The following is a 19,814-nucleotide window of genomic DNA, read 5'->3' on the forward strand; positions in this document are numbered from 1 at the left end:
TTGTGTTTGGGAATAGATGGTTATATAGGGGAAGTTAAGCCAGGTTTTGGTCGTGTTGCTATTATACCTTCATTATTTTTGGTGTAATCTATATGTGTAGGGTGATTAAATGTGTTAAGGGCTAGGGTTATTAGGTTGATCAGCTGCCCCTATATATGAATGAAATAATTACTATATTAAAATTAGAGGATTTTTTTAATAATGTATGAAGAAAAATAACAAGGGCTTATGGTATAATATTGTCTCTGCACATCTTGCACCTACTACATTAGCTTCACACGTATATAGTTAGTTACTCACTAGGTAGGTAGTCGCTCGACCACATATGGTTTTCTAATTAGAAAATATTTAATATCTTCTATATATAGGGGTGCTTATTCGATCGGGTCCGGTTTCGGTCGGTTCCGGTTAGAACCAGATCGATTGACCGGTTACAAAATTTTCTAAATTCAACAACAGGAACCGGAACCGATCGGTTCCGGTTTAGAACCGATCGATTAAGAACTGGCCAGTTCCGGTTTGGAACCAAAGAACTGGTTTGTATCTAATTTTAATTCACATTTTGACTCGAATAAAAATTTAAATAATTCAATACCCAAAAAAATTAATAATCCAACATCTAAAAATATAATATATCATGAATGTAATACCTAAAAGTACGAATAAATATAAGTTAAATAGTAAAAACTAACAAAGCAACAATATTCATCATCCAATATCTACAAATATACAATAAAATATCGAAAAAAGTCCAACACATAAAAATATTTGATAAGTCAATACAAAATTATAAAATAGGGTTAAGAAACTTGAATAATAGTATTAGCATATTAAGTTATATTAATGTGAAATTATAAAATATAAATTAAAATTTAATCTGGTTCTCCGGTTAGGAACCGGTCGGTACTGGTTAGAACTGGAACCGGTTTTATCAAAAAATTTGGAACCGGTTCTGGTTTCTCAATTAACTGGTCGGTTCTGGTTCCGATTCCGGTTAACCGAGAACTGGAGAACCGGTTAGGCACCCATATCTATATATTTCTATTTCACCAAATTTTTATGATAATTTATATTTGTGTTTAAACTTGGTATTCTTTTTTATTTGAAGAGAAAAAATTGTGTGAATCATAATACCCCATCCATGTCACACTTAGCAAAAAATAAATATAGTATCTTTTATAGAACAAATTAAAACAAAAGTATGATATGGGACGGAGGTAATACAGTAATCTAGATTGGAAACATAAATCAATACTATTGATCATAAGTAATAGAGTTGTCAAATGAGTTGAGCCAAGCCAGCCCGACCAAAGTCCATCTTGGGCCTGGCACCTTAATATTAGGCTTAGCCTAGGCCTATGACAAAAACAGGTCAAGTTGGATTAGACTTTTTTCTACAAATTTGGACTAAGATCATCATATGCCCACATGGCAATGGTACCTTAGTTGAGCAGGTGGAGAGGCCCCGTGCAGTGCGGAGGCTGTTGGATGAGCCGGGGGAGCCGGAAAACCAAGGAGCCGTTGGGGCGATAAACCAAGAGGCCGGAGAGGCCGAGGCAGTTGAGGACAGCCGTCAGAAGGCTGAAAGGAAGAGGAAAGGGAAGGAGACTGTTTTGCCTTCTCCAAAGAAGATGAGCCCTGCACCCCGGGGCATTGTGATTTCGGATGCAGACCAACCTGCCCCTCCACAAGAAGGAGAAGAGGGCAGTGATACAGAGGGGAGAGAGCTCCGATGGGCCCGAACATTCCGCAGGCAGCAAGGAAGGCCTGCAGCACCCCCAACCATCGACTATTCCAGAAAAACTATGGTGTTGACCACGGACCTCCTCCAGCGGATGCTGGAATTTGAAGACCCCAAATGGGCTGAGGAAGTCCACCAGAGGGTGACGCCCACGAAACGGCTAAGGGCGGCAAGAAACTCCACCAGCCAGCCTTGGAGACTATCCGGGTTGAGGAGAGATTCGCCGAGTACATTACCGGCATTGGTTTTGAATGGCTGCTGGAGATCGAGGACACCTTCGTACCTGAGGACCTAGCCAAAGAATTCTTCACTTCCTTCCGATTTACCGAAAGCACACACTTGGAGGCTAGGAACGTCTCCTTCCGGGTGTTCGGGCTTGGGCAGAAGATGAGCCTGAACGAGTTCTATGTGAGGATGGGACTCTATACAGAGGCCCAGTCGCTAGTGGAGAATGGTTCGGGCGTGACATTGGCCTTCCTCAGAGGAAGCCGGACTTCGATCAGCAGGTCGTCTGACAGGCCTTGTGTAACGGATGTGCCCCCGATTTCAAAGCCTCTGAGTCTAGAGGAACCCATATTGCTGATCCGGCCCTCCGCTTTGCCCAGGTCAACCTTGCCTGCAATCTCCTTGGCCAAGCCAATACACTGGCGATCATTACTCTGGCTGAGCTCTACATTATGTGGAGCAAGAAGGAGCAGAGGCGGGTGCACCTTGGCTACTGGCTTGCTTAGTCGATAAATCAGATTGCCACTCGCCCTGCCCGCCACCTCAATGTCTGCCACCTTCTCGGGGCCTATCTAAAGCGGAATTGGACCATGGTGTTCCACAGGGACGTGGAGCATCCCAGCAGTTGCCCTAAGCCCGAATTATTTAACCTGGATTTCTTTGTAAGAATACAGGTGCTCGAACGGCTGCCCGGCGGGAAGCTTCTCTTCTATACGAAGGCTAGGCAGGAGAGGCAGAAAGAGCAGCAGGAGGCCAGGCGCGAGGAAGGGAGGAGGATGGCCAATCGTCCGGCAAGCCCTGAGAGGCAGTAGAGGCGAAGGCTGGAGATGGTCCCCACGACAGAGCCAGAGGAGGCTGCACGGACTAACAAAGAATGGAGGCTCCGCATAGAGCAAATGCTTACGCAGCTGGTGGAGAACTCACATGCCCAGTTGGTCGCTCAAGCTAGGATTCTAGAGGTGATTTGCCAAAAGACCTTGCCAGCCAACCACCACCTCCCTCTACAAGCTCTCCTCCGTCTCGGCGCTCATCATCCTCCCGGCCACCCTCAGAATCCCCCAGTCAACCTCCCAAGAAGCTTTAAGTACAACCTCCGATCTCTACTCATTTCAAGTTTCAGAACAATTTATTTTTATTTTGTTTTTTATTTGTATAACTGACATCGTGTTCCACCTCACACTTAGACCTGTGTTGGGTCTAAGTGTGAGAAGTTATGCATGTTTTTGCTGGTTTATATCTGCCCTTGTGTTTGGTAATTGTTTTTCTGTGTTTATCGACATGATTGATTGTTGGCACTATCTCACGCTTAGCCCTGTGTCCGGTCTAAGTGTGAGAGGTTTTCCTTGGTTTCTGTTGTGCCGTCTCCTGTACCTAACCCTTTTTCCACTGCATCCAGTCCCTCGAGGACGAGTTCATATGCAGTGGGAGGGGGGAGGGTTAGTTCCAGAAAATAAAAATCATTCATGCCAAAATTTTAAAAATTTCAAAATTTCAATTAGAAATAAATAGGCAATATGCATGAAATTGGATAAGTGGAAGACTTGATTACTTTGGGAAGAGTTAGAAAAATGACTCAGTATGTTTACATGTAGAAACTTGATTGCAAAAAACTTGATCAGTTTGAACGACGTAAATATGATGGAAATGCTCAATTTTTAAACTTACCGTGAAGCCCATCTATATGTGAGTTATAAGCCAAAGTAGAACACTTTCTACTATTTTTACAAAAGAAAAATATTTTTACGAGAGGCTGAATTTTAATATTTAGATAAAAATTGCACAAGTAGTAAGGACTAAAGGCATTAGGACTTAACCAATTTGAGCCTTTTCTTCTTTCGCTCCACGAACCCGCCTCGTCAAGCAAGGCACCCCTTAGTTAACCAAGTTGAGCCCATACACTTTGACCCTTTCTTTTGAAACCAAAACACATATCCATACACTTTTTCTTTTTCTTTTACAAACACGTGAGGAAAAGAGGTCAAGAGATGAGTCATTTTAAAGTAAGGGGTAGTACGATAGAAAGTAAAAATAAAAGGGTAGCCGGGTTGAGCGAGTTAGTCAATCAGATTGATCAAGTCAAATATCAAGTCAAAAAAATTGTTGTTATTGAGAAAAGTTTGAGAAAAATAGGGCAGAAAAAGTTGTAACCTGACCCGATAAGTCGAAAGTTAGAAAAATAAGCCAAAAATTCAAGACTAGAAGTCGCCACTTGACCAAGTGAGGTATCTAGTGGCAAAATAAAAAGTTCAAATCTTTGGTCCCTTGACTCATGTGTTTTTTCTTTTTACAGTTTATATTTTTAAACTTAGAACCCCTAGGACCCTACCTTGATACACCACTACCCTTAAGCCTCATTACACCCGAAACAAAGACCTTAAGGAACTATCTTGTGCAATCCGAATCGAGGTATTAAATTTGTGGCAATACCAAGTGAACAGTCCTAACATCTCTGGTGAGAAATGAGTGACTAAGTGAATCCAACAGTAGTTTTTAAATTGAGCAATCTTGAAGAACTGACACATTGATCAAGTAAAAGCGAAAAGGAAGAAACATAAGCTGCTGGCAAATGGATTGACCTCGACCTCGGGTATGATTGTTGGAAATTTATTCGATCTAATGCATCTATGTGATTATGTGTTTTTATTTCGAGTCTTGTTTTCTTTTTCATCTTCTTTTACTTTCTTGAAATGAGTAAACCATGCCTGAAATTTGCCTTATCTTTTTCTTTTCTTTTTCTTTATACTTGGGGACAAGCATGTTTTAAGTATGAGCAGTTTGATAAAGCTCATTTAATGCATCGGTTTAGGGGTAAAATATACGCTACATGATCGGTTTATCGCGCAAAGCAAGTGTTAAATGTGCAGGAATGCCGCTTGACCAAGGCAACAAGGCCAAACTGATCAAGCAAGTACAATAGGCGAAAAGAGGCCAGAAATCGGGGGAGTTGATCAAGGGGAGTAACCAAGCAGTCAAGGAGGGGACCACAAGCTTCCAAAAGAAGGACATGCGAGGCAATGAGCTGGATGGTGCGTAACATTCTGTTATCAAGGACAACGTTCTAGAAAGGGACACGTGCTGCTATATGAGACGCAAGGACTGAGCCGAGTCATGAATCTGTTACAGAAAAGCGTCGTCATTCTAGAAGGAAAGCACGTAGCAATCAATGAGTCGCTCACTCTCAGCATGAGCGAATATTCCCTGCCAAAATCGTTATCCAGCTGGAGGTCGTGCCGAGCCTATAAATAGAGGATGTGCTTGAAGGGGTTGGCAGCGGAAGTGTGCAGAAATTTACCGATCATATAAACTTGATCTATTTAGCAGATTATTTAGACAAATTCTATTCGCATAATTATCACATGTATCATGCTCATAACTTGAATTAAAAATATGCTTTAGCACATAAAATCCCTAAAGCATGCTTACTACGGAATTAGCCAATTTACCTCGTAGATTCAATCAAGAATCAATGATGGCTTGCTCCGTCTCCACGTGAAGATCTTCAATACAAGACCTCGGATCTTCTGACTCGTGTCCCGGACTATACGCTGATATTTGTGTGGGCAAATCTCACCAACGTACTAGGACTCGAATAATGGAAAACAGAAACTGCTCACGGAGAGAGTACAAATTTCGAGCTCTCTTTTTCTAGAGGGGGACGAAAATTTTGTATATTAAAAAGTGTATCTTCTGTCTCCTTTATTCTCCTATTTATATAAGTCACATATTGGGCCCAGTCAGGGATCTAAGGAAGAATTTGGAACAGGCCTCACCCAATTAACTTTTTACTAATTAAATTGAATCCACAATTTAATATAAGCTTATATTGGAATATTACGAGCAGCCACTACAGAAGTAATATTGCACTGCCTTCCAAATCCGAAATTACAAGTATTCCGGGTTTCCTTTGGCAGACAAAAATTTAGGTGATGTATATAGGTTATGTGCACCGACAGTTAAAAACAAATTAGGTGGAAGAAAATCATCACCGTGAATACTCAAGAATAATTAATTGTATCTACTGCTCCAATTTCATGCGCTGAAAAATAGATCCCAAAAAATTGGGGAGAGATTAAACGGGCAGAGTGAGGAAAAGAGGAGATGAAACGACGAACTTTTATGAAATAGAATTTAGGTTGCTGAAATTTTTATGAAGTATAATTTAGGTAAAAATTTGAAGGGGGTAATTTAGGCAATTGATAAATGATTAGAGGGAAATAATATTAAAAAAGAACATAAATAAGATAAAATATCACAAATCCCTTATTATGGAGAATACGCATGCCTCGATCCTAAATTACGAAAGGCCAGTGAATTGAATCCCTAATTACGAAAGGTTAGCGAATTTAACCCCTTATTCCGAAATTTCTCTTATTTTTAGCGCTCCGCGTATCAATTCTCTACTAATAGAACATATATATATAATACAAAATTAATAATATATATAATATTATATCGCAGAATATATTAAAAGAATATATATATATATATATTATTTAATATATAGTAATTTGGTTATTGGCCCGAACCGAATCGAAAAACCGAATCGAATTTTAAAATTTTGGTTTGCTTCGGTTCACATATTCAGTTTTCGGTTTTTTTTGCTCGCCCCTAAACTTCCTACTAATAAGTTTTTGACCAATGAAAGCATATGAGGTTCCATTTTCAATTAGATATACTCCCTCCATACCACTATACGAGTCACTCTTGTTGTCGGCACAAGTTTTAAGAAAAGTAAAGAATAGTAGGTTGGAAAAGTTACTAGAATAAGAGACTCACTTTTTATACTTAATTTTATAATAAAATATGTGTGAAGTGAGTTAGTGAAATATGGTACCTACTTACTATTTATGGTAAAATGTGAAATGTAACTCTTATTGTAGGACGAAAGCATATAAACTATGAAAATATATCTATTTTTTAAATAAAAGACGTTATGTGTGATTGTGTCCCTTTGTGTGTACCCATGTGTCTATGATTTTGTGTGACTATTTGTGTTGTGTGTGCTTTATTTTAGGGGTGTCGAAACGGGTACTCGCACCCGATTTCACGGGTACCCAAACCCGAAAAACACATTTTATGCTACCCGATACCTGACCCGCAAGGCATTGCGGGTATCCCGATACCCGCATCAAGAATATTTTCTATGTTTTCTTTAAAAACTATGTTTGGATTTTATTGATTTAGTTCTTATGTTTTCTATATTTTCTTTAAAAATTATGTATTTAGATTATTTCATCATGTGTAACAAAACTCATAGAATTCTGAGGATGTGTTTGTAACGACTTTGGTTTATACAGTTCTTATTATTTATTCATTACTTTACTTCTATTCTAAGTGTTGGATAAAGAATCATGTTTGAGTGACACATTATGATCTATTGACGTGCAACAAAATTGTGAGAGGAGGTTTGCATGTTAGAAGAGTTTCGTTGACGTTACAATTAATTATCCTTAAAACTGCAATGTTAATTGAGAGCGAGAATATTAGGAGTCTTAAGAGCTTTTAAGAGTTACAAAGTGTCTGTGATCTACTTTGTACCGCATGGATAATATTTATGTGTTTCGTTCTAGTAAGTACGAACTGTGCTAGTGTGTTGTAGTTGGAACTTGTATAAATCATAACTATGAAAGCACATCTCTGGAATTCTCTTATCTCAAATATTTATCTCCGTGATTTTATCTGCATTTGTTTACTTGCTTTCTTTATTTTACAAATTTTACTTCTCAAAAACTAAAAACCTTTGTTTTTCCAAATAGTAGACAAAGTTTAGTAGAAGATAGATAGTTTGTGATAGTTTTTCCCGTGATCGACATCTGATACTGACCTTTAGCTATACTAAATACACTTTGTATAGTTGTAGGCTTATTTAGTGATAATAAAAAATGCATCAGTAGCATTTACTTGTTTTCTTATATTGTTGCCCTCTATGAGTGGCAGATTTTAGGGATTACTCCCAGTTAGTTAGGGAAGCTTGTAAATATGAATCCATGATTGTGTTTTGATTGCTATCCGTATTTTGGATCTTGACTATGTGTTTATTTCAATACGTGTTGGGTTTTGCTAGCAAACTTAATCCGGTAATAGCCCTAACTTTAATGTTTCTTTCACTTGGAGTAGAGAGCTAACATAGATAAGAAATCTTAGGGCTAAAACTGGTCAGGGGATAGTCCGAGTGGATCTTGGGTGTTAAATGTCCATAGACGCCAACCTCGAGCTTACTATGCATCTTGCGGGAATGAGGATTGGTGAGTAGAGCCTAGGAGACGTGATCAGCTTATCTTAGGTGTAAAATTCTACGATCAATGATCAGTTGCGTGAGAGCATAAATCAACACGATCCCGATTATTTAATGAAAATTAATTAGACATTAGGATTCATGTGAACAAGTGACCTGAAACAAGCTAGGAGCAGTCTCCTCTCTTTATCGTGATTTCCTTGCATTTCGCTTTCTCGATTCGTCCTTTACTCGCCTTCTGATCAAAAACCCAAAATCTAATAAATTTACTACTTTTTAGTTTGATTTTATAGCTTTATCAATTATCATCCCATGTGAATTCGACACCATTTATACTATATTGCACGTCTGTATACTTACAAATATAGTGTTTTTATTGAATTAAAACTTATTTTCTAAACTTAATTTGCATCCTAAAAATCACAATAACAAATAAGAAATAAGATAAGCAACTACTCTTACTTATCAAAGAAAGACCTTTTATGCAAATTATTTTTATGGACGTGTACTTGCAACTCTCTTTGTATTACCAGTTTGATTCAACCTTGAATCTTATAGTTATAGTTAGTTACTACTCTCTCCTTTTCCAAAGAATATGCACTTTGGGTTTAATATAAATTTTAATGCAAAATTGATAAAGTAAGAGACAGATAGAGGGAAAAAGTAATAAGTATATTATTAATGAGGAATGGATCCCACCTTATTAGAAAGCACATAGTTTTCAAAATTGAAAAGTGCATATTCTTGTGAGACAAACTAAAAGGAAAGAGTGCATATTCGTGTGGGACAAGCAGTGGCTGATCCAATGTATAACAATGGGGTACAACTGTACCCCCAAATATTTCCTATTTAACAATATATGGAGACATACTTTATACTCAAACTGATCTGGTGCAGTGGTTGTCGACCTCTAATGTTTGATCAGGGATCCAGGATCCAGGATAAAGTATGAAAGATAAAGAAAGAGTAAAGTATATGGTGAAATTAAGTAAGAGTGATTGAATATTTTATTTTTTGTTAAAAAAGAAATGAAAATATTAAATGAATTCACACCTTTAACAAATAATTTATGATAGTTATTATATTTCTCTTGATATAAAATTGGAAAAAATTTAATTTTTTTAATTATATCTGGTTCCTTTTCACATTTTTTTAAAATTATGAAACTTTGCTCAAATATTTTGTGTTCTTTCAAAGTAATTTTTTTATTTTTTTTAAAATTTTTACGTTTATATTTGTATAAGACATTCACAACTACTAAATATATAAGATATTTACAACTCACAATCTATTATTGTAAAATATTTAAAAACAGTAAAATAGAAAAAAATGATTAATTTTAAACTTTAAAGCCCTATGTCTCTACAGTTAAATATCGTACCCCCGAATCAAAATTTTTGGATCCACCATTGGGGATGACGAGGTATTACTCTAAAGTTCGATTATTGTAGCCAATAATTTATCAAACTTCTAATTCCAGGGAAGAGAAAAATATCATAAGATGGAGGACAATTTTCGAAATATCCTATGTGGGAATTTTGATTTTGTGACATAATATGGATTATTTTGATTTTATTCTATTCTTCTATTTATTATGTATTGTTGGATATTGCAACTATCTAATGCTATTTTGACACACGTCATCCACATAATTATCTTATTATCTTCCTTTATTCATCAAAGTCTTTAAAGATTATTAGTTAGTGCTACTATAGTGATTAGTATTGATTTGTCGTCTAACTTCATATTACAAAATTTGGCGTACTTAATTTAATTTACTTTTGTTTTTATGTTCATAAATAATTCGAGTACGTTGCTAGTTTAATGGAGTATAATTAATTTCGTTTTTCAAAAAGTGCAAAGACTTATATAGTATTATAATAAATTATCTTTTCTTTGTTCTAAAGGATGATTCATTTTTCTTTTTGGTTTGTTTAACCAAAAATTATCTATTATTAAAAATAAAAATATTTATATCCATACTTTATTCAATTTCTCTTACTTTATTCTTTCTACCTAACACGCAGAATAAAACTGCATAAAATCTCGTGACACCAAGAAATAGGGCATCTTCCTTCGGAAGGATGGAGTAACTAGTTAGTTTTCTGTACAAAACAACTTTATCAAAATATCTCTTGGGAAAATATCGACTTTAGAATTGACGAGACACAATTTTATATAAAGTATCAATAGTAGCTCTTCTCGTATGTTGATCCCCGCTAGTGATGTGAAGCTCTTCTCGTATGTTGATCCCCGCTAGTGATGTGACTTTATATTAGCATAAATCAGATGATAAGAATGAGATATTGAATCACGGGAACAACTAGTCAATCTGAGATCAATTCATAGTTATTAAAAATCAATTTATTGTAAGACAAATTTATGGGAACCATATTCAATCCCTTAATTATTTATCAAATAAAAAATTCAGTCATAATTATCATTTAGTTATTTTATTTTATGTTTTAACATAATTATCTCACTAGTAGATAGGTAGATCTATACTTTAGACAAAATGATTATCAAAGAAAACTTAATTAATATAGTTATATCCACAAGTAAGGATTTTAATATATAATTTTATTCCAAGATTAGATTAAAGGAAATCATAGTTTTACGAAAACCTAAATACCCAGTAGCTAGTTGTTGAGTTACAACACTAAAAAGTGTCTATGACCAATGGTCATCTAATCATGTTAGCTATAATCAATCTTGTAGGTGTAACATTGCATACATCAATTGAAGTCGTAACCCGCCAAAAGTATTAAGAATCAGAATAATTAAAACAACACTTAAATAGACATAAATAAGTAATTAAAATAACACAAAAGTAAATTACTTTTGAAACATATTATTTCTGTCCACCAACGGAAGTTTCATTTATTCCTGATGCGAGTTTTAATAATGTTGTTAAGAAAAGTGGGTGAAAGAAGGTTAGTATAAATATTAATTTTAAATGATATGAGTTGAAATGAATTAGTAGAATGTGAGGTCTTTTATAATTTATAGTAATAATGACGAGACTTCTATTAGTAGACAGACTAAAATAGACGAACCAGACTCATATTCTCATACGGAGGGAGTATAATCCATGATAAAAATTGGTTATGTTATGTATAGATAATTACACGGAAAATATATTTCAAAGATAGATGTATTCAGATTCATATGCTAAATAGTGTTCAAAATTAAAACACTTGTAGTCCATTGTATCTTGTGATCTAACGGTTAGATTAATGTCACGTGTCATCTAATAATGTAGATTATCTAATAATGTAACTTATCTAATAATGTACTATTTTAGTAAAATAATATAGCATTTTAGTATAATAGTGTAGCTTGGCTAATAATATAACATCTTAGAGCACTCACAACGGTGAGCAACCCACCGTCCGTCCGTCCGTGCCAGCGGCACGGAGACGGTGTCTGCCGCTGGCACGACGCTACTCGATGCATCGAGCATGTCCGTGCCAGCGAGCAGGCGATGTGGCAACGTGTGATTGGCCAATGGCATATTCGTTGGAAAATCTTTTTTTTTAATTTTAAAAAATCAAAAATAATACCAAAAATAAAAAAAATATTTTTCCAATCCCAAAAAATGCCCGTTTTTTGCCCATTTTTCTGTATTTTTTTGATTTTTTTGATTTTTCCCCCAAAATCATCTATAAATACACACATTCATCATCCATTTTTCATATAAAATCATCTCTCATTCATCTCTCATTCATATTTTTCATACAACTTATCTACACCTCCATCTCTCACTCAAAACCTCAAATGGATTTCACCCATCTCATTGCGGAAGCGGAGCGCGAAGAACAAGAATACTACGAACAACTTCGTGCCGCTTATGAAGCATATGTCGCAGCGAATACCCCCGCCCCTCCTCCTCAACCAACTAGATCAACTCGCCGCTACATCCATCGTGACCGGGAGGGAACCCACGAAAGGCTCGTTGCCGACTATTTTGCTGACCCGCCGCGGTTTCTGGCAGATTACTTTAGGCGTCGTTTTCGCATGTCAAAGCGCTTGTTTATGCGTATTGTCAACACATTATCCGCCCGTGTTGAATTCTTCCAAACAGGTCCAGATGCTGCCGGTCGACAAAGTATCTCGGCGTTGCAGAAGTGAACGTGTGCCATCCGATAACTTGCTACTGGGCAAACAGCCGACCTCTTCGACGAGTATTTGTATGCCGGTGAGCCTACTAGAATCCTTTGTCTGAAAAATTTTTGCGAGGGCGTTCGTACAGCTTTCGGTGATGAATTCCTTCGGGCACTCACCACCGATGATTGCCAACGGTTGCTTCGTCTTCACGAATCAGTCCATGGCTTTCCCGGAATGCTTGGCAGCATTGACTGCATGCATTGGAGGTGGAAGAATTGCCCGACTGCTTGAAGGGGGCAGCACTTAAGCGGCCACAAAGGCGGCGGCCCAACACGTATCCTTGAAGCGGTCGCCGACTACCTCCTATGGATTTGGCATGCATATTTCGGCTTTGCCGGATCCAACAACGACTTGAATGTGCTCTATTCTTCACCCCTTTTCAATGATGTGTTGAATGGTGTAGCACCGGCGATTGACTTCACCGTCAACTGAAATACATACCACATGGGTTACTATCTCGCCGATGGTATCTACCCAAGGTGGTCGACTTTCGTGAAGATGCTCAGCAACCCGCAAGACCCAAGATGGGTTCTTTTTGCGCAGCGTCAAGAGTCTGCACGGAAAGACGTCGAAAGAGCCTTTGGGGTCCTTCAAGCCCGATTCAACATTGTGAAGGCCCCGACTCGGCTGTGGTAAGTGAATAATATCACCGACATCATGTACACGTGTATTATCTTACACAACATGATTATAGTCGACGAAGGACCGAGAGCGGCTAGCTTCTACGACGAGGATGAAGCCGGAAGCTCAACCGCGAGGTCTCCCCCACGCCGAGGTGTGCATACGACGGTGGGTGAGAGGATCGAAACAAGGCACACAATGCGCGATACCCGAACCCAATGCGCGATACCCGAACCCACGTTGAGCTATAAGAAGACCTAATCAAACACATGTGGGTGAAATTCGGCAAAGAGTAGTGGATTTTTTTAATTTTACGAATTTAAGTATGTAATTTTTAATTTTTAGGAGTTTAATTATGAAAATTTTAATTTTTAGGATTTTAATTATGTGATTTTTAATTTTTAATGTATTTTGTAATATTATTCCGAGTATTTTTAATGTATTTTAATTTTGTGGGAATGTTTTTATTTAAACTGAATAATATAATGGTGGGACCCTTGTGCTCGTCCTTGCGGAAGAGCACAGCTGTGGGTGTTGTGCTCTTGCCTAAGAGCAGGCAGAAAAAGTGGGACCGGGCCCACAACCGTACTCGTTAGCAAGAGCACGGTTGTGGGTGCTCTTAGCCTAATAATGTAGCTTATCCCAACCATCCAATCCAAGAATCCAACGACTGTGATTTATTTGATGCTTAACATTAAGGAGTTGTGAGGACCCTAATACACCCCTATAAACATAAGAACAAATAATAATATCCGAAATGGATAAATTTTGCTTTTTTTCGTTTATATTCCTTGTTTTTCTGTATCTTCCGGAGATTGAGTAATGTGGTAGATTAATACTTCATCCGTCCATCAATATATGTTCCATTTTTGACCGGCTCGGGTTTTAAAAATTGTTTGACTTTGTAAAAGAAAGTGGTAGAAAAAGTTAGTGAAATGTGGATCCTAACTTTTTATATTGACTTTATAATAAATTTTGAATAGAATGAGTTAGTGAAATATGAGGAGCACTTGCTATAAATGGTACAAATGAAACAAGATATTTACTGACGGATAAATAAAAAAGAAAAAATGAGACATTTAATGACAGACCGATAGAATGACAGACTGATAGAGTAAATGATAAAATATCATAATAATACATACATTGGACAATAAATCCTTGTACTATTTGACACTTGGTCTATTGAACAATTATTTTTGGATGTGATATGATTCCAATCTGATAAATTATACTCCATGTTAAAATGAAAATTCAGAATAAATTGGAAAGAACTCAAGATTATTTTTGGATGTGATATGATTCCAATATGATAGATTATACTCCATGTTAAAATAAAAAATGAAAAGTGCGAGTATATGGAACGACGGAGGGAGTGCATATTTTATCAAAATATCGAAATTGTAGTCAACATTTCTCTTGACATCTGACTCGCCTGAGTCACTCTTTGGATTGATATTCATAATTTTTTTACATAACTCCAATTATAAAATATTCATAATTTCTTTTCATAGCTCCAATTATAACTCCAATGGATAGGCGCAAGATATCTATACAAAGATATTTGGATTAAAATATATCCTACCAAAAGTCTCCATCAATATAATGGAGCTAAAATTACATTATATCCGGGTGCGTTATAATGCTAATTTTTCTTAAATTGCTAACTTCCAAACTCATCAACATAGTATATTAAAAATGTCAACACGATCATATTAAAATGTCAACACATATTTGTGTTGATATTTTAATAACCGTGTTGACATTTAAATATTAATGTCAGCACAATGCATTAAAATATCAACTTAAGTTTATGTTGACATTTCATTATCATCGTGTTGACATTTTTAATACACTACGTTGATGAGTTAACAAGTTAGCAACTTAAGAAAAGTTAGCAACGGATCACACCCTATATCGCTATAATATACTTCATTTGTTCCATAAAAATATTTATTTTTTATTTTTTTCCAACCTATAAAAATAGTACAGTTGTATTTTTGGTAATTCTTTTTTCTCTAATAAGGTGAGCCTCATTCTCCACTAATTATACCTGTATTATTTTTCTTTGTACATCTCTTTTACTTTATCAATTGTATATTAAAATTAATAATATCCCAAAAATTTATATTTTTATTAGATGGAAGGAGTATAATTATTATTGTGAAGCTGGGTAGGCCCATGCATAACTTGTTTTAGTTAAAATTACGTCGAATCACTTAATACTGTTTAAATTACTAATCTAGGATCTAAAAAACATTTTCAATCCAAACTATTCAGCATTTGTACAAAAATGTACTGTAGTATTTTCGGGTATATCAAAATGGACGACTAATTAATTAAACAAATTGTATTGTGATAGGATGGATCAATCCTTACACATCGAACCTAAATTTATAGAACTGCCATTAAAATTATTGATTCGAAAACTCTTCTCGTTGGGGCGAAATTACTTTTTTTCTATATAGAGGGAATTGTTGCAATGAAAACTCTCTTAACTATAGTCACCATTTTGTAAAAGAAAAAAAGTATTTGAAACGTATTTCATATTTGATGATAAACAAAAGAACTGATGCTAATATTCAAACGGAATGTTGGAGTTCACATTCACATATTTTTATATATGAAATTGATAAATAAAAATAAAATTTAAGATATTATCTTGAAATCATTCTTATTACTAATAAGATCATGAAACTGGGGTGGATTACAGTCCTTGGTTCATAATGCAACTTATGTTTGTACCAATTCATATCAAAATTTAGGATGATCTCCCTCCATCCTCGAATATGAGTCATGCTTTTCCATTTTTACAAGTCCGCGAATATAAGTCCTGGTTCATTTTTGCTAGAAATGATAATAGGGTCTCACATTCAACTAACTCATTCAACTCACATTTCATTTAAAATTAAAATTAATATATACAAGTGAGACTTATATTCCATTAACTTTTTTCCACACACTTTTTTTAACATTTCGTAAAACCCATGTCGCCAAAAAATGAGACTCTTAATGGCGGACGAGGGAACGTTAATTAGAAGTTGTTAGGGTGATATCCAGTTCAATCTGAAGTAGTAAATGATACGAATTCATGCAGATATATATTTGTGGTTTTTTTTTTCTGATCGTGAAATAGATTATGTCAGTGTAAAGTAAAATAGTCTGCAAAACTGTGAACTGTAATTTTGTAAATTGAAATAGCAATAACTCCATTAAATTTGATGAGAATACAAAAGCTCAGACGGATTTTACTGACTCGATACATAAGTAAAAACAGAGATAGGAAAGTTTTACTTTCACCCCAAGGTGAAAAAAACTTACTATTTATTTTAAAGAAACATTAACGTAGACAACTCCTTCAAAACGATCTCTTCCAAATTCAAATTCAAATTCAAATTTACCTCACCCTGCAGCAACAACAACAACAATCAGTCAACATTTCTTTTTCGACACGAGATTTTATATAGGGTTAATAATAATTTCCTTTTTTAGAAATGTGCGACATATTGTTAAAAGGACAATGTGTCACTTTAAATAGGACAGAAAAAATTACTTGGCGCAGTCAGTGGAAGGGCTAATCTTGTAAGGAATGTTGACACCGCATTGCTTAGGGAGTCCGGCGGCCTTGTTGAGGTTGACACCGGAGTAGGAGCCCGCGAGAGATTTGAGGCACGTGCACGTTGCCTGGCGGTCCGGGGTGGTCTTGGCGGCCGAGTAGAGGCTCTTAACTCCGCCGCAACAGCCGCCAAGAGGGCCCCGGTTGGTTACATAAGGGAGGCAAGATCTCAAGTATGAGATCACCTGGCCACACCCGAGGGCCGCCTCAGCAGCTGGTGCGGCCGAGGCCACCAGCACGGCCGCGACAAGGGCCACGCACAATGCCTTGGTCATGGAAGCCATTGGTTGATAATTGATTTGGTTTTGTTTTTGAGTGATGAGAAGGTGAGATGGTTTGAGTGTGTGGAATTGGAGTGGTTTATATAGGAAAAAATGGTGATGAATTTTGGGGTGAAAAATTAAAATTATTTGTGGAAATGGGAAAGGTGGTTGTGTGGAATTAATGCTGCGTTTATTTTGGGGTACAAATTCATGACTGCAAAGTCCAATTTTGAGGCCCTGACATTGGATAAATGTGTGTGTGCCATACAATTTTATTAAAATTGGCTATTATTGATTCTTTTGAGATAACTCATATCCTCAATTTATTGACTTGTGGTGGTAGATTTTCAATCGGTGCGTGGAAATTGTTACGTGTTAGGCTTTTCTGCACTAGTTGTGCTGGAATTTACTATGGGCATATACTAGTTCCTTCGTCCTATAATAAATACTACTTCTGTCTCGTATTTGGAGTCACATTTACTTTTCTGCACTTCTTTACGATATTTGCTCTCTTACTTAATTATTTGTATACTTTAATTATTTATTAATATCATTTTTATAAAACGAGCAGAAAAGTAAATATGACTCCTTATGCGGGATGGAGGTAGTATTACATTTGGATAATAGTCGAAATTTTAAAAATTGTTATTTTGTTTATTGAGTGAGAGGGAAATAATATACTTATACTAATCTGACTGGGAATTTTTTAAAAAGGAAATGTGTTGTTTTTATTGAAACAAATAAGAAAAGAAAAGTGACATTTATTATAGAATAAATGGAGTAATGGTTTAATGTTGGGTAAATGTCGCAATTGTTATGTTAGGCTAACAAACATGTGACTATGGTCTAATTTTTTTTAATCTTCTGTCGGTGCAGAATAATAGTACTACTGGTTAAATGTGTCATTTTTTTTACCAAAAAATATAAATAAATAAATGAATAAATAGAAAACAGAAGATGATGGCTGCATGTGAGACCACATTTAATATGTCGATTCGGCATTTTTTTTGAGTAAAGGCCAAAACTGATCCTGGATATATGCTCATTTTATGATTTTAGTCATATACTTTATCTTTTGAATTTTTGCATCCTGAACATTTTAACTCGGATCACAATTGGTCCTACACTAACAATTCCGTCAATTTTTAAACAGTTTTAACCCGATTTTGACCGATTTTGATGGTTTTAACAGTCCTATTAGGGTTTAAACCGTTTAAAAATTGCTCAAAATCGGGTTAAAACCTTGTAAAAATTGACGAAATTGTTAGTGTAGGACCAATTGTGATCCGAGTTGAAATGTTCAGGATGCAAAAAAATTCAAAAGATAAAGTATAAGACCAAAATCATAAAATGGACATATGTTCAGGACCAGTTTTGGCCTTTATTCTTTTGTTTTTTAGATGGGCATGGGATGGGGTGAAGATTATATATATTCAATTTTAATTTAAAAGAAATGTAAAATCATTTTTTTTGCCATTTGAAAGTTAACATATGCGTGCTCTGGCAGCTACTAATTGCTTCTATATTCGACAAATTGGGACAATTTTAGTTAATTTATTAGAGAAAATGAAAAATGATCAACAAATTAATCAACGGTGTGAATCTAATAAATATCTTACGTATATTAATTAGTAGCTACAAAAATAGTCCAACTACAAAAATTATTAGTCATCGGAAGATTCAAAAGTAACTAATGCGTTTAGTTGGAAATCAGAACTAGATTGCTGTATATATTTATTACTCCATACCTAACAAATTATTGAAAATATATTTTTATTTATCGTTCGATGTATTTCCCATATATGTGTAGCGTAGCCTGTAATGCTTGAGAATTTGGGGGAGAAAGCATAGAAATTTGAAAAAGAAAACCTTGGGCTGATGCATTTTGTTTTGGACTATTTTATACTATCTTCGTCCTCGAAAAATAAAAACTTTTAGAACGACATGAGTTTTAGTGCACGATTGTTAAAGTAAGAAAGAAGAATTGGTAAAGTAAGATTGATGAATTTTTTTTTGGTAAAGTAAGAAACCGGAAGAACAAAAGTAATGGAAATAGTGTTAGTGGATTGTGAGATCCACGTCCTAAAATAGAAAAATTCAAAAGTTTCTATTTGTAAGGGACGACCCAAATGGAAATAATTTCTATTTTTAAGCGACGGATGTAGTAGTATTTAAGTTGTATGGAATAATTAATGAATCCCTTAAAGCCAATTCTCCTCCTCTTTATTCAAAAACCCGTGTCTTTGATAACGACACGAGTTTTAATTTAAAATTGATAAATCATGAGAGGATAGAAAGAACACACGTACACACAAACAATTTGTATTCTTAATCCTGCAATACATACACATATTTTCTCATAATATTTGAACAATTCAAAATTCGCTATATTAATCCACCTTAGGCCACCCACAACGCATCACGCTGGTGGCCCGTATTCCGTCACGAAGGAACGAGACTGCGGCGTGACGCGTTGACGCGCCCCGTCTCGTCTCTAGCCCATTCCGTGTTCCGTCACGGCGTGACGAATGGCGAGACGTCTCGCCCCGGCGCCGAGGCGACGTGGCGCGCCCCGGCGCCATGCGTGACGCCCACTCGCCGGCCCGCGAGTGGGCATCGTCAGCTGACGCAATAATTCATTTTTTTAAAAAAATTCGAATTAAATAAAAATATTAAAAATTAAAAAACGGTAATATTACCTTTTATAGCCATTTTCTATTTTTTTTACTCTATAAATACTCCTAATTCATCCTCATTTCACACACAACTACGCATTTATTCTTCCCAAATCATCTCCATTTCCTCTCCAATTTTCATCTAACATCTCATCACAAAATGTCCAGCGACGGAAACTCCGGCGGTGGCGGCTCCGGCGGGTGGGATCTCAACGCGTTCGGCGACTGGGGGAGCATGCACAATACATTGGGTGGTTCCAGTTCGTCGACG

The 19,814-nt window shown here is 36.1% G+C and overlaps 1 protein-coding gene across 1 annotated transcript; it reads right to left on the bottom strand.

The window, feature by feature from the left end:
* Positions 1 to 16,172: 16,172 nt before the first annotated feature.
* On the bottom strand, positions 16,173 to 16,945 carry LOC121792078 (non-specific lipid-transfer protein 2-like). The gene is made up of 2 exons (XM_042189875.1): positions 16,543 to 16,945; positions 16,173 to 16,396 (listed from the first exon to the last, which is right to left on the bottom strand). Exons 1-2 carry the CDS (start codon positions 16,887 to 16,889, stop codon positions 16,387 to 16,389), a joined length of 357 nt encoding a protein of 118 aa, XP_042045809.1. The 5' UTR covers positions 16,890 to 16,945; the 3' UTR covers positions 16,173 to 16,386.
* Between the last annotated feature and the right edge of the window lie 2,869 nt (positions 16,946 to 19,814).

Source organism: Salvia splendens, chromosome 2 (genome assembly GCF_004379255.2).
Source record: "Salvia splendens isolate huo1 chromosome 2, SspV2, whole genome shotgun sequence".
Classification (NCBI taxonomy): domain Eukaryota; kingdom Viridiplantae; phylum Streptophyta; class Magnoliopsida; order Lamiales; family Lamiaceae; genus Salvia; species Salvia splendens.

Coding starts and splice junctions, on each gene's coding strand:
- LOC121792078 (XM_042189875.1), bottom strand. CDS start 16,889: ATGGCTTCCATGACCAAGGCATTGTGCGTGGCCCTTGTCGCGGCCGTG.